General features: G+C 38.7%; 1 protein-coding gene across 1 annotated transcript in view; it reads left to right on the top strand.

The window, feature by feature from the left end:
• The window catches only part of LOC131248275 (structural maintenance of chromosomes protein 6B), a 50704-nt gene extending 37568 nt beyond the window's left edge, over window positions 1–13136 (top strand). Inside the window, exons 22-29 of the mRNA XM_058248481.1 lie at window positions 1942–2078; window positions 2160–2262; window positions 10494–10573; window positions 10750–10828; window positions 11238–11295; window positions 11755–11852; window positions 11972–12066; window positions 12883–13136. Coding sequence (XP_058104464.1) covers window positions 1942–2078; window positions 2160–2262; window positions 10494–10573; window positions 10750–10828; window positions 11238–11295; window positions 11755–11852; window positions 11972–12066; window positions 12883–12940 — 708 coding nt within the window. The 3' untranslated portion in view covers window positions 12941–13136. The remainder of the gene's footprint in view (window positions 1–1941; window positions 2079–2159; window positions 2263–10493; window positions 10574–10749; window positions 10829–11237; window positions 11296–11754; window positions 11853–11971; window positions 12067–12882) is intronic.
• Window positions 13137–15571: the final 2435 nt, after the last annotated feature.

Genomic DNA, 15571 nt, shown 5'->3' with positions numbered 1-15571 from the left:
CCACGATCGACGTTTATTACAGAAATATCGATTATTGCATTCTCTCCAAATATTCCAGAGGACTGCTAACAAGATGAGACACCATGTTGGAACCAAAGCCTGCGAAATAGGGCTTCCATGCCACACCTAAAATAACTCGGTGACTGATTGAGGCATAGCCCACTGAGAACCAAATGCTTGTAGGAACATGTGCCATAAATGTTGCACAAATGAGCAATGAATAAAGATGCGATCTATAGACTCTCCATCGCTCATACGCAATACACAAATGTTGGGAAGGACCATCGATCTTTTCTGGAGATTGTCTATAGTTAAGATTCTGTTCTGACTGACTGGCCAAACAGAAGATGCCACCTTAGGGGGTGCCCCATAGAACCAGAATGCATGTAAAAACTCTGATGAGCTCAAAGTCAATGGTTCCCTAAGCATCATTTAGAAGGACCTGGCGGAAAATCTTCCATTTGGTGACCTCTTCCATACCCATTGATCTTGGAGAGTTGGAGAAGGATGAATGTTGTGGAGCCGCCCTAGAAGTATTGCTAGATCTGTCGCCTCATCATCTGTTAAGGCTCTTCGACATGGGGGACACCAGGCTCCTCTGCTGTTTGTATTGGAGAAACAATTGGCAATTGAGAGATTTCTAGAAGTATATACTTTTGTGTGTAGAATTGATTTTTTAAAAATAATCAATGACTGTAATATGCATGACAAGAGTTGCTAGGGAAAAAAAGAAAACACACATTTAGTAATTCAAAACAACTAAACCCATATGGTATGAAAGGATGTGAGAAGGGTTTTTTTTAGGATTTCAAAGGGCATTAGGTAATTTGAAGGGTCAAGCTGGGTCTTAAACAAGTTCTGTTCTCTCCATAAAGAGGGCTAGACTCTTATGATAGTTCCCACCAATTTGAACAAGATGTTGAATCCTCTCTTCACACGTGTGTACGGCTACCACCCCAACCAAATTGTGAGGCAAATCATGCCTAAAAAATGATGCTGATCAAGCAATCCTAACTATTCAATTGATGGTTATGAAGTGGATGGTTAGAAGTAAAATAATGAGAGGTTGAAATTCTGAGGGCAAAATCAGATGGTAGTAATTTTAAGCTATGCTCCCTCCATCCACAATTGTTCAATGATTTGGATGGTCTGGATTGCTGTACAACTATGCCATGTGTATGGTTAAAGAGTAACAAACTATCATAGAAGTATAGCGTGGCCTAAGAAACCTATTCTTTTACAACAGCTTCCCCTCCCTTCTTCCCATGACTTGAATACCTTCTCTCATCAGTCTCCATGTGCATTTCACAAGCTGCTTTTACTAGTTTCTTTTAATAAACAGTCGTGTCATCTTAATGGGCTAGACTCCTACATTACTTTTGCACCACTTTGAAAATGGTGGTGATTCAACCTCACGTGGTATTGTTGTACAGCTATCTGAACCATCCAAATTGTGATTTCCATTGTGGATGGGTAATATCTCTAAAATCACACTGATGAAGCAATCCTAACCATCCAATTAATGGCTATCAAATGGGTGGTTAAAATTAAAATAGCGAGTGGTGAAAATTCAAAAGGAAAAAGAATATGAGATGATTAATATTATCTTCTCAAAATAATTGTTCGGTTATGCTCCATCGAACAGCAGGGTCAACAAATTGAATGGTCTGGATTTTTGTACAACTATGCCATGGCCATGTGTCCAGTTGAAGAGTCACCACCCGTTTTTAACTGGTTAAACTAACATAGGAGTCTAACCCTATCTTAAATACTAGTTGCCATTTTCTGGTTACAGTTACAGCTTGTATGCTCTCTGAAAAAGGAAGTGGTTTCCTTGATTTATTATTATTATTTTTAGCTTTGATGAATATGAATTCCAATGATAGTCATCTATCCACCCAACTTCTCATTGTGATTATTATATCTTTAATGAAAATGCAGGAGAGCCACAAGAAGGCTTCGATTATTTGTCCCGAGAGTGAGGTGGAAGATTTAGGTGGCTGTGCTGGGAGCACCCCGGAACAACTTAGTGCCCAAGTAAAAAGACTAAATCAGAGACTGCAAAATGAGAGCCAGAGGTCAGCAAGTGCAGGATCTCTTCTATCATTATTTTCCAAACTAGCAGAAAGTTAAATTAATTGAAGGAGCTTTCTTTGCAGATATCCTGAATCTATTGATGATCTCAGACTAATGTATGAGAAAAAAGAGCAAAGGATTAAAAGAAAGCAGCAAACATATGAAGCCTTTCGCAACAAGCTGAATGTAAGTTCCATTCTCATTGTTTGGAAAACAATGTTGATAGAGGTGACTGTTAAATGATGTATATAAGGGTAATTTTGTCATTGATTAGTGTATACAGAAGGTAATTAAGGGTAGTTTATTCATTTTGATGAATGACAAAAGATTTTATTGAAAAAGACACAAAACAAGTGAACAATAACAGAACTGAAAAGAGAACACCCATAATAGGGCCTATACGCTATAAATTAGAACACCACCCCACCCCCAACCCCCCCCAACCCAAAAAAAAGTTCTCTACCACATATGAGAGACCAGAAGGATATTATGACACACTCTTTAGGCACTGCATTTGCTTTGTGATTGCCTGATCTCATCATGGTGTTCCGTATCTGTTATGATACGGTCTTAAAGGCCGATACGTATAGTATAGGTAATGGCCATGACCATCATGCAATATGGGGGTAAATCGGGGCAGTTGGTATTTTGGGGGCCGTTACGGGGCTTAATGACCGTTACCCTTGTAACAGCTGAAAAAAAGGCCACTTTTTTCTATTTAAATTCATTTTGTCCCCATTTTTCTACTTTTCTTATTCCAAAAGCCTTTTTAGATAATGTACAATAGATTTCGACTACTCTTACTATAGTTTTGAGGATTAAAACTGTAAATTAAAGTAATTTGGGCGAATAGAGGCTTCGAGGGCCCTTTTTTTTCTTCAAAAAAATTGAAAAAGTGTTATTTATGCAATTTTCCCGATTTGTAGTTATAGCGCTTGATTGTGCTGTGTAAATATTAGAGACACAACCATGTTCATAAGTTCACCAAAGAACCAGGTACAACTCTTACCAAAGTGTGGACCGTTACACTACAATAAACATGTTCAAAACAAAAAATTAATACATAATTGGAATACTTACATTATTTTGGATTTTCTAAATATTTTTTCAGAATTTTCGGCCAAAATAAAATTTTCAACCGTTAAAGGGGTCGTAACAGTTGTTACGCCCCTATATCAGCCGATACCCGTATCGGTAACGGTGGTGACCATAATGGCCACCATTACCGATACGGAATACCTTGGATCTCATGATGTTAGGAAAAGAAGCCGTGTGATTGTCGTTGAGCTCATTTGCTTTGCCTAATGCACTTTCTAGTTTGCAAGGGGCACAACTAGCTTTGATCAAATATTGTGAGGACTACCAACCTTGTCGTTGAAGTAGGGCGACAACCTCAGCAAAATTGAAGTCCTTAACTCCTGATGGGCCTGAGTATTCCAACACCTTCACCCCTTCACCATTGCTAAATGCTCCACCAGTTTAAAGTCAAGCTTAAAATGGCCTGTAGGGGGAGGAGACCACGTACTGACAATTTGGGAGGGAAGCTGCCACCCTGGATCACCCCATCCTAGTTCGACGTAATGAAGAAAAATAGGGATACTATTTAGCTGGTTATCCTGGACCCCAATTGGATCGTTGTGTCAAAATCTTCACACAAATGGCCGAAACAGATTGCTCCTTGCTTAAAAATATCCATACATTCTGCTCTAGTCAGATGTCCCACTGAGCGGCCTTTACAACGAGAGAGAAAATAATGTTCTCTCTTGGACCCCAAGCTCAGCACTGCCACCCGACTAATAACTGTCCCACAGATTTCTAGAATGACACCACTGGATCCCAAATTTGCAAATGATGCTTGACCAAACAATTAATGCAAAAATAAAATGCAGGAAGAGGATCCTCCAATACGCAATACTATATACATTTTTTGGTAGCATAATTCCTCTCCTTTGCATGTAATTCACTTTGAAAACCTTATTTTGGTAGGCTAGCCACGTAAATGCATTCACTTTCAAGGGGAGCCCCAGACCAAACCACAGCATTCCAGTCACATTTGACTCCTTGCGCAGACTAGATCACAAAAATTGAGTGAACCAACAACTTCCCATCCGCTTTGAATTCCCAATTTTGTGATCCTCCCCCACTTGAGTCATGAATATATTTTCAAGCCTACCGATAGGCTAGACAACATCACGATTTCTTCATCTTTCAGATTGTATCTAAATGTTGGAGTCCAAAAGAACGGATAGGGTTGGAATGGGTCGGGTTGGAGGCTGTCACCCAAAGTAGGACACCTGTTGACCAACTAGTTTGCTGTAGAGCTGAACCCTGAGGCCACACTTGATTGATGGCTATTGGTAGCTTCACATCTATGTGCAACGCATGATTCATGTACAAACAAATTTGGTCTAGTCAGGGATTAGGCAGTTCATATGAAACCTCTTTAAATTGAGGGGCACTTGTCACCTCCTTGACGGTTTAATGCTCTTTATGATGACAACTCACTTGTTGCTCACCGACTCCTGTGATGGCTGTACCCTACATTGCTAAGTGAGGGATTAGGCAGTACAAACAAATTCGGTCTAGTGAGGGATTAGGCAATTCATATGAAACCTCTTTAAATTGAGGGGCACTTGTCACCTCCTTAACGGTTTAATGCTCTTTATGATGACAACTCACTTGTTGCTCACTGACTCCTGTGATGGCTCTACCCTACATTGCTAAGTGAGGGATTAGGCAGTACAAACAAATTTGGTCTATTGAGGGATTAGGCAATTCATATGAAACCTCTTTAAATTGAGGGGCACTTGTCACCTCCTTGACGGTTTAATGCTCTTTATGATGACAACTCACTTGTTGCTCACCGACTCCTGTGATGGTTGTACCCTACATTGCCAAGTGCCCGAGGGTCGCTACCCTCTACCGCCACCTATAGGCCAGTTTTGCCATTCCCCCTAGCCTTGCCCACTAGCTACTGGATTGGAGCCGTCCTCATAAGCTTACCACCTCGTCCCTACGGCATATCCGGTCTTGCTATCGCTTGTGTCCCTCTCTAGCCCGCCACCTGATAGACATGAGTACCAACGGTTGTGTGCCCGTTGCACATGTTTAGACGATCATCCTGACCATATGCTTCATTTTCTGTGCCATTTAAGCCCTTCATTGAATCTCAAGGCAGACCGGTTGTGAGGATGGAGTCAGGATCTCCAGTGGCCACCGAACTCCCCCTTACACAAGGTTTTGGTGGCCAGAACACCACCCATGTCTTGCCCCTTCTCCTTGCCCATGAACACTGACCATGGACAAGAAACTATCGGGGGCTCGACCACCATGAATGCCTGTAGGTGTATAGGTTCTGTATCAGTCAAATTTCCACCTAAATTTTTTTGAAAATTTCCTAGAAAAATGGGAAACTCTAGAAACTGTCAATTTTGTATTTGAGAAATGTTTCAATGGTGTATCAGACCAAAGATGGCACAAATGTTGTCCGTGGAGCTGATGTATTGCAAGCAAGGTGTGGCATTACGGGGCCATTTCGACTGTCACATAAGGGTAACGGTGCCAACCATTATGCGTTAAGGGGTTGTAACGGCTGTTACAGAAAAAAATGACCCATATTGGACGTTACGGCTCCATAACGGTCTGTTATGGCGCCGATACAGATTTTTTTTTTTTAAAACCAAAAAAAATAGAGTTTCCGTTACGGCCCATATCGTAATGGTAATGGTGGTGGCTGTTATGGTCACCATTACCATTACGACACAATGATTGGAAGTTAAGAGGTAAGTCTTTGACCTCTAAAGTTTTAGTAAGTCTTACAAATTGATATGACATATGATATATCAACTATAATCTGTCACTTTATTGATAAACTATGGAGTATAGATAAAGGTATTCAATAATGGTATCGATTGGCATAAGGACCTGCTGTTGGACCATTACATAATGGCTCTGTAACAGAAAAAAAATTGAAGAAAAATGTGAATAATACTAGAAAAATGAAAGGATTCTGATTTTGAACATGTTTATAATGGTGTAACGGGCCATTCTTTGGTAAGAATGTTGCTTCGAGCTACTGTTGATATTCATATTATTAACATGAAAGGCATAGGTTGACTTCAAAACTCCTCTAATTAATGTTCTAAATATATAATATAAATGATTCAATATAATTTTGAGAAAAAAATTAAAAATTAAATTTGGACAGTGTCAAGCCGATTTAAAAATTTAAAAATTAAGCGAATGCTCCCAAAATAGCTCAAAATTAATGCAATATGTGGAACTCATCACACTTAATGCATATCCCTGACTAGTTGACACCATATCCCTCAATAAACTTTAGGGAAACAATTAAAACTAAATTCAAATGAATAATGTTGGGTCGATTTGGGACCCACTTAACTGCCCCCAAAACAGGCCAAAATTCATGCAAGCTGTGGGATTCATCCTACAAATGCATATCACTAAGCATTTGACATTATTGCCCTCAAGAATTTTGAAGAAAGAAAGAGTCACTTTTTATCACAAAATGACCCAAAATTATAAATTAATACTAAAAAATAGGGGGAAAAAAAAAACAGATGAAAAACACTGATTTGGCGCATGCATGTGTAGATCTAAACTCCATACATGTAATTTGAACAATCTACACCTTACATATTATAGAAAATAAAAAATTGCTGACAATTATATAAAAATATGCAAGAATACTAAAAAAATGAAAACTTATACAAACATGGCCCAATCGAACACAAATCTAGCAAGATTTGGTCATTTTGGTAATATAATGTAAAGTCAATACATTTGTAGGAGGGAAAAAAAGGAATAAATGAAAAAAAAAAAAAATGGCATGTCGTATCAATGGAGAACTTAGAGAATAGTTCACCCTTACCCGGTCGGTAGAAAATCTTGTTTTGATTCTTGGAACAGTACAAAATCATTTCATAGTTGGGTCAGGTGAATAAATAGACAGCCACATTTGCAGAAAGAAAAGAAAAGATTTTTTAACCTATTTTTCCCCCAACTTCAGCCCCGGTTCTTCGATTCTTTGATTCTTTGAACATGGCTCAAGTCTTGTATTTTAATCTTCAAAAATTGCACAAACCTAGTAAAAGATGAGTTAGAAAGTCTCAAGAAGCAAAAATGTCTAAAAGAGAAGGAAAAAAAAAAAAACAAAAAAGAGAAGGAAAAAAAAAAACAGAAAAAAGAAGGTCTGAATTTTTTGACAGTTTTTTTTTTCTTATAATATTTTGTTTTGATCTCCAAAGTAGGCCTAGATCTAGTCTAAAATGACTTTCTAAGCTTCATCCATGGTTGAAATAAAAAATAAAGGAAGAGGAAAAATAAGAATTTTAAAAGAAAAGAAATCAAATTTGGGCCTCTATGGTCATATTGACCAGTCTCGGTCATATCGAGCCATCAACATGGCATGTATTGGTCGACGCATGCCTTTTTTTTCTTTTTGTTTTTTTTTAAGGGACAGGGTGATACAAATCCATATGGCATATTGTATTAGGGCTGATACAGATACAGTAGTATTGGCCAAGATGATATGGATATTCCAAAACACGGACTAGAGAGTCCTTATTACCTGGTAGGCTACTACTATCATGATTAATGATATGATCTAGCAATCAGCATTTTCACGTGATAGAAAGGTTCACAAATACAAATTCGTTTCACAAAGTATAATTACTTTGTGAACCGTATATGGATGCTCTAGGGGGGCTGACTAATTGAAGATTAAGGTTCTTTTTTTTTTTTTTGGAACATCAAATTTGGAGTTTAGAAATTTGGGAGTAAAAATATTAACTTTTAGTAATTCTTATAAGTTGATATGATGTTATATCTGATGATATTAGCCATCCCACTTCACTTCATCGAGTCACAACTTGTATTTTTTGTCCAAAAAAGGGTCTATCTTGAGCTGGAAGCGACTTTCTAGTCTCCTATATTCTTTCAATGACGAAAATAAGCAAAAGTGGAGAAATTTAAAAAAAAGAAAGAAAGAAGGAAAAGTGGCTTTTGTACAGCCGCTGATTATTATTATTGTTATTATTATTATTATATGGCCACTTCACTCCATCGAGTATCAGCTATATGCCTATACTGTATCAGATATTTGGAACCTAGGAGAACAGTGGGCCTAATAATGATAGAAAAAATAATAATAACAATCAATGGTAAAGAGGCGTGCGTGGTGGTAGAGAGGTGAACACCATGTATGATGATCACAGATTTAAAATATTGCTAAAACACTCTTCTTCAAACCCCATGTGGTCTCCAACAAAAACCCCTAAATGTTGATGAAGACTGAAGAAACAATGAGCGATTGGATTTTGGTGAAGTCCCGGAAGAGAGAGGGCGAGCAGTACTGGTTAATTTCTCTGCTTGTTCGGAATACCCAGTTCTCCATCTCTCTGGCTGAGGTGCGCCAGTTGAAGGTTTTGGACATGTTTATGACATTTCCACCCCTAAGGACAAGATAACAAGGCGCAATAAAGGATTCAGATTTGTCAAATTTCCCTATGTAAGTTGAAGCTATGGCCGTGATTAAAGCTTTCAATTGTCGGGTTGAAGGAACGGTGATTGAGATCTCTGCTGCAAGAGAGGTTGGAACTCAAGATGATATACCTCAGGGCCTGTGAACTCCTCTCAGGCGCCTCCTGCTTTGATGCCGGGTGCGATAGTTCTCTGGCAATCCATGCCACCCCATGCTCTGCTGTGTAACAGAATGTCAGCTGGGTATCCAAAAGTTGTTCCTAATCTTATCTACCAGCGTAAAATGCAGGAGTTGGGTAATGGTGTAGTCTTAACTATGGCCAGTTTCATCCCTACTAGGCTTTTGCCAGCAGAGTTACTGAAATCCCTCTAATAAAGTAGGGCAGCGACCAAAGTTATGAAAATATCACCTTCAATATTCTGTCACTAAAGTTGAAATCAGATGTCCAGGGGCGTCTCAAGTGACACATCCTTAAAACAGACCTTGGGTTTCGAATCTGTTGAACTTGAATCATGAATGGTGCCCCTGGGTGCCCTCGCTCAGCTAGGGCTCATGGATCAGAATCTATAGTCGCAATTCATGCTTGGACATACTCCCATCCTCATTGAGGGTGCAGCTTGTTGCGGTAAGGTCATAGATATCAACTTACCGTTGATGGAGAAAATTTTCCAATTATTCAAAACGGATAAAGTTCTCACCTCTGGAGCTCTGGTGGGAACTCCGATTGAACTCCTATAAAATTTCCCCTTCAGTTTGAGTGGTACACGATGATCACATAAAACTCTAAACGCACATCTCCATTTCTTCCACCCCACTCGAATTATATGGGCAACATCCTTCTCAAGCTCTCCACTCATGAATTATCGACACGAGTTCAAAAGTGGTCATTTTGGGAAACTTCTTAACAATCTCAACCAATTCCCCATTTCCACTCTTGTTGTTACGAAAATTGCGTTCTATATACTCTGCTTAGTCCGGATTAACTTTAAATCCTTTAGATTCTCCATAGGTCTTACTTTATGTTTATGCCCTTCCTCGTCTTGTCAGTCAAAACTTTCATCTGCAAACAACATGCACCTTGGGATCTCTTCCTGCAAATGCCTCATGTGCTCATCCATAACTAATGTGCAAAGGTACGGGCTCAATGCTAACCCCTAGTTCAATCCTACTGTAATTGGGTACTCACTGGTCTGTCCACCAGTGGTCCTTACATTTGCTACCGCTTCCTCATACATATCGTTAATCATGCCAATATATCCTCTTGACACTCCTTTCTTTCCCAACGCCCTCTCTAGGAACCCTATTGCAATCTTTGTCTAGGCTGGCAAAAATCATGTGGAGATCTTTCCTCCTCTCCATATATTTCTCCATCAATTGTCTAAGTAGGAAAATAGCTTCAAGGGTAGACCTCCCTGGCATGAGACCAAACTGATCTTCTGATACATTCATCTCATGCCCTAGTCTTTGCTCATATAGGTACTGTTGAAGTACTAGATAAAAAGATAACTTGACCACTCTTTTTAGTACTTGCATTGATGTGCCTAACACAAGTGATGGGTGTCATAAATGGCAACCTTTTATAATGGAGCATCCTTCGTGCGTGGGTTTCATCTGTGAACAGCCTGAATTTGTGTTTCTTAATTCCAATCAGTGCCGTTTTTGCTTCCTTGGCTTTTGTTCTAACAGGAAAACCATGAAACTCCGTGAACCCAACTACTTGATGACAACTTAAGCTTGGTCTCTTATAGTTCTGTTATCTCAATTTGATGTTCTTTTAATTAAAGGAAGCTGATCCAGGAATTTCTTCGGTTCTTAGTATGACATGTCTGCTGCGTATGCTAGCCAGTGTAACCTCCCTTTGAATTCATCTTCTTTTCACGAGACTCTCCATTACTGAGATATGCTTCTATTGTAGGTGTGCCAAAAAGCACTCGATTTGCGCTGGAGCAAGTTCCAACGAAATGCATCTCTTTTGAAGCGCCAGTTGACTTGGCAGTATGTTCTGTTTCTTCCTTCAAGTTATCCACTACATTCAAAGCTGCGCATAGCCAGTCTGTTTCTTCTGGTTGCAAAAGAGCTGTTTGATGCGTTTCCAATATCTATGCAGACTTGTTTTGCATCTATGTTAGGTGTTTGACATGTTTCTAAACCATGTGGTGTTTATTTATTAGATTTAATGGTCATTTAAGGAGGAAAGGGATCAGTGGAAACATTAAGGTTAATTATGAAGACAAGACTCTCTCAATAGAGGTAATGAACCAGTTTTGCAGGCATATAGACGGCCATGTCCTTTTCCTTTTTCTTCTTGAGTTCAGTCATTTACAATTTTAGTTCAGTGTTTTTAGACTGCGTTTGAGTGTGCAACTGAACTGAATTTGCCAACATTCAGTTGAATCAAGAGGACGACACAGAACTGTATAAGGCATTTTGTAGCATTGAAAATGAGGAAATAGGTCCCAAATTTCAGTTACCCTCACCTTTCAAGTCAGACTTGAAAATTTCATAATTACAAATTTGGGACTGATCCCTCAATGCGAATACTAAGGTGTAATTAAAATGCTGTAGTTTCCACTTTATTGAAGTTTTGCAATTCAAGTCAATTGTGCACCATTTGCAGCCCTTGTTACTGGCGCAGTTACGAACTTTTTCCTCTTTACAGGTGAAGATGCCCCAAGATGCATCCAGTGACACTGTTCGAGATACTAGAGGGCTTTCAGGTTGCCTGCTTGATCTCTGGAATCGTTTGAAAGTTGTAGCTAGATTGTTCTAGGTCCCTCTGTACGTTCATAGTTCTTTCATCATGTGGTTGTCTCATTCTCCTTTCCTTCTCTCTCTTTTTTATTTTATTTTATTTTATTTTATTTATTTATTTGCAGTTTCATACATACATAGAAGTCCTCTGGATCAAAACAGTTACTGTCCATTATTTTACCATTTTCCAGTGGATTTTGGATGAAGAAATAAGACAACTTGGGTTGCCTTCTGCTATAATTTTATTTTATTCTATTTTTCCATCAGAAACCATCATGCAGTTCTATTGCCCAGTTATATTATTTGTTTTATGTGTCAATTGGTCTAATTCAACAATTTACTTCTTCTTCTTCGTCTTCTTCTTTATTGCAATCATAGATATGTACCTCAGGTTTAGTAACAGATGTTGGTATGCGATTTATCAGGCGGGGAGCGTTCTTTCTCCACTCTGTGCTTTGCGTTAGCTCTTCATGAAATGACAGAGTCGCCATTTCGAGCCATGGACGAGTTTGATGTGTTTATGGTATGGTGCTGAAGGGATTGTGCTTGATTTTGTATTATGATTTATGAAAAAAATACACTAATCGAAGAATGATGCAAAGAAGAAGAGCAGTTCTTGATATCTAAAATTTATTTTTTCAGGATGCCGTTAGCCGGAAAATCAGTTTAGATACCCTTGTTGATTTTGCGGTGGGACAAGGGTCCCAGTGGATTATAATAACCCCACATGACATCAGGTGAAAAATCTATAACTGTATGCATGTTTATTACTACATGCTTCTGGATCATAAAACAATTTGCACAGTATGTATTGTGCAACCCCATGCTTTCCTATGTACATGTAAGCCCTGAAAATCATGGTTGGTTAGAACTTTTTTTTAAAATTTTTTTTGTGTGGGGCTTGTCAATTTGTGGAGTAAACTCCAAATGACTTGGTGTTTTGCAATTCCACTTTGGGAGATGGGGACACATGCCAGGTCAACTGATTCAGTAATACTGCCTCTTCAAATGGTAACCACTGTTTTCATCAGACTGATAAATGTACCCATCCATTTTGCTTTTGGTTGTACAAGCTCTATCATTAAGAGAGTGGCAATGATGGATCTATTTATTGGTGAGATTATTGATAAGGATTGCGCTTTGAAATTGTCATTGTCGCGTGTCATACCTTGATGTGTGGTGCCCAAAACATGTCTTAAGTTTTTGGTATGAGCCTTTTGCTGCATGCCTACCTCACAGAAAGTGTGGAAAGGCATGCAGCAAGTTTAGCGCCTCCCTCTATGCTGCAGTCGGATGCCATGTGGTTACTTCAACAGTGAGGAAATGACCAAATTGTAGTTACCCACTTGCCTCAACGCGAATAAATACTGAAGAAGATTACTTGAATTTGGTCATTTCCACTTTACACAACTGATTATTGCAATTCATTTGAATAGTGCATCCACACACGTCCTTAATTTAATTAGTTGATTGGTGGAAAGGCATTTTTATTGGACTTAGATTGGATTTGTTTCTCACTGTTGGTGTTTTTCTCTTTTTCCTCACTTCTCCAGCATGGTGAAGCCTGGAGAGAGAGTCAAGAAGCAGCAAATGGCAGCCCCTCGGGTTTGACTGTTTATAGCTAGCTGTTGTATTTGGTGCATGGTAACTTTTTTTAAAATCCATTTTGGTAACTTCTGGTTGCTGCTTTCATCAGTCAAATGCAGAGATATCTGTTTGAAGATGAAGTTCTTGTGGGGATGGATTCATCTCATGTGGAAACTTTGTAACCTCCCTAAAACTTGTTAGTAATATTCCTTTAGAGAAATGATGTGCCAATTTGCGCAACAGATTGATGAGGTGAACTGCAGCACACATGATATCTAGGCAAATCATTAGGCTAGTCCAACTGTGGACGTACCCTTGCGCATAAATCAAGCCAATTCATTCATCAGGTTCACCACACTTGTATGATTAAGGCGGGTGTTTAGGAGGACACAACATTCATACTACATTTGAATGTGGTCCACTATAGTAGCCTGTATTTTGGGATTGGATCATGTTTAAGATTCCAAGGCCTTTTTTGTATTGGTTCTATTCATGCATTGCTCCTTATCTGTGAAATAACAGGCCATTGATTGAAGGGTTCTAATATTACTGTCTGGAAGCTTTCCCTGTCATCTACAATCTGTAGCATGGGCTATCAACGAACTGTTTAGATCATTAGTATGTGCATTAAGTGTAAAGAACGGTGTCTTTGCCGTGCATCCAATTTGTGGCCATGATTTGAACCACTTATCTGATGGGTCATTGTTGGTGCGCCACAGGTACACCAGCTGAAGAGGAAAAAGGACAAATGGTGGGCCAACTTGGAGGGGCCATTTCCATAAATTCATTTATGCATTGACATGGTGGTCCACCCGATCTATGGTTCAAACTGCCCTAGATGTCTACCATATATCAGGATGAAGGTTTTAATTGAGTAGCAACCTTCCATCCCCAAGCTCCGTTGAGCCCCCCTAGCTAAAGGTATACAAGAAATCCTTGTGGAAAGACTATGTTCTGAATTTACGGAATGGATATTCTGACTGAATGGTTGGAGGATGCATGTCCAAATTGTCCTAATTCTATTTTTCTTAAGTGGCAATGTTGTTGGGCATTTTGGGGCCGTGTGGTGTGTATGACATCCAACTCGACCAACATGTTTACCCTACCCACCACGATGATTATACACCCTCAAAATCGGGCTACTCTATCGAATGGTTAGGCTCGGTGTATCTGTTTCCCACCTGATGAAATGTGCTATTCTAAATTTTGCTGAGGGTGACTTTCATGGAGTCTTGACTCTTTTTTCACTGTTCGGTTGTTCCAACGAAGTGAGGCATCAATAGATCATAATGTTGTATGCTAATGTATATGTACATTGTCGTTATGTGAGCATTTCTCCAGTTAAAAAGTAGAGTGGCCTGGCACGGTCTTCGAGAGCTGGTTAAACTTCTCTCTAGTCAGTGGTGCTTGGATTCAGAGAATATTCGACAAATGAATTTGATTTTCGAGGAAATTCTGTGGTTGTTTGTTAAAAAAAAGAAGAAAAAGAAAGAAAAGAGTACATTGTGGGATTGGATTTCCATTCCTAAGGTTTCACTCAAAAAAATATGGATAATGATTTCCTTCAAAAAACATGTTAAATGCCAACTTGCATGATGCAGAATACGACTCTTGACTTTCGACCGTTCATCTTTAGGCATTTTGGCATTTTCAAGAAAAATTGCACTCTCAACCAAGTTGTAAAGGTATCGTGGGACAACAGGGCTTGCATTCGCTTAGCATTCTTAACAGATTTTGCATGTCCACTTTGGATTCTCTTCACGGGACTTGAATTAATTCTATGTAATAAGTAACCATTTGGCGTGTTTAAATTTTATAAATTTAGATCAACCCTAGATATTAGAATTTTAGATTTAATACCACCGTTAATTTGTGTGCTTTGCTGAAGCATGTTCAATAAATATATTACAAATAAATAAATCTGAATAATTAAACAATAAAGCAAACAACCACAAACCAAAGATATTTTATGTGAAAAATTCTCATGGGAAAAAATTACGGCATAAAGCGACAAAAATCTATTATAATCAAAGCTTTAAATATTACACCACTCACCTTCTTTGACTACAGACGAAATCCGGATCTCTCTTTGCGATGCGCACTTAGAAAATCTTGATCCTTTGAGAAAATATATTCCCAAGCCCTTATAAATGTTTAGAACTCTCTTACCTCGCAAACCATTGTCCTAAGAGAGAAAATACTCATTAATTACAAGCCTTAATTGCGATCGGACTTAAATACTTTGATTTGCGCAAATCGGAGTAACCCATTCGGTTGGACCGGATATAATCTTCCGTCGAAGTGAACCAACCCGATTGCACATTTTGGTCAAACCGAAAATGTACAAATCTTCACAACGCACAATGTAACATCCTTGATTTTCACTGTTTTGGATTTCCAAAAAAATCCATCAATTTTTATTTTTATTTTTTATTTTATTTAATTAACCTAAATATTACTTAATGACCATTAGCACTAAATGTCAGTTTACACAGGGTGTACCAGTAAAGAACCGCATAAGTCCGGTTAATCATGTAACGTCCCGTCCAACCAGAACAGTGTACTGAGGCGTCCTCGTAGGATTTGTCGCAGGACTGTTTGTTTAAACTACTCATGGTTTGGTGCCATAATTAAATTAAGTTAGGATTAGCCCAT

This window comes from Magnolia sinica, chromosome 6 (genome assembly GCF_029962835.1).
Source record: "Magnolia sinica isolate HGM2019 chromosome 6, MsV1, whole genome shotgun sequence".
In the NCBI taxonomy this organism is placed as follows: Eukaryota; Viridiplantae; Streptophyta; class Magnoliopsida; order Magnoliales; family Magnoliaceae; genus Magnolia; species Magnolia sinica.
Note: the sequence above shows the minus strand (reverse complement) of the source record. Positions and strands in the feature narration are given on the sequence as shown.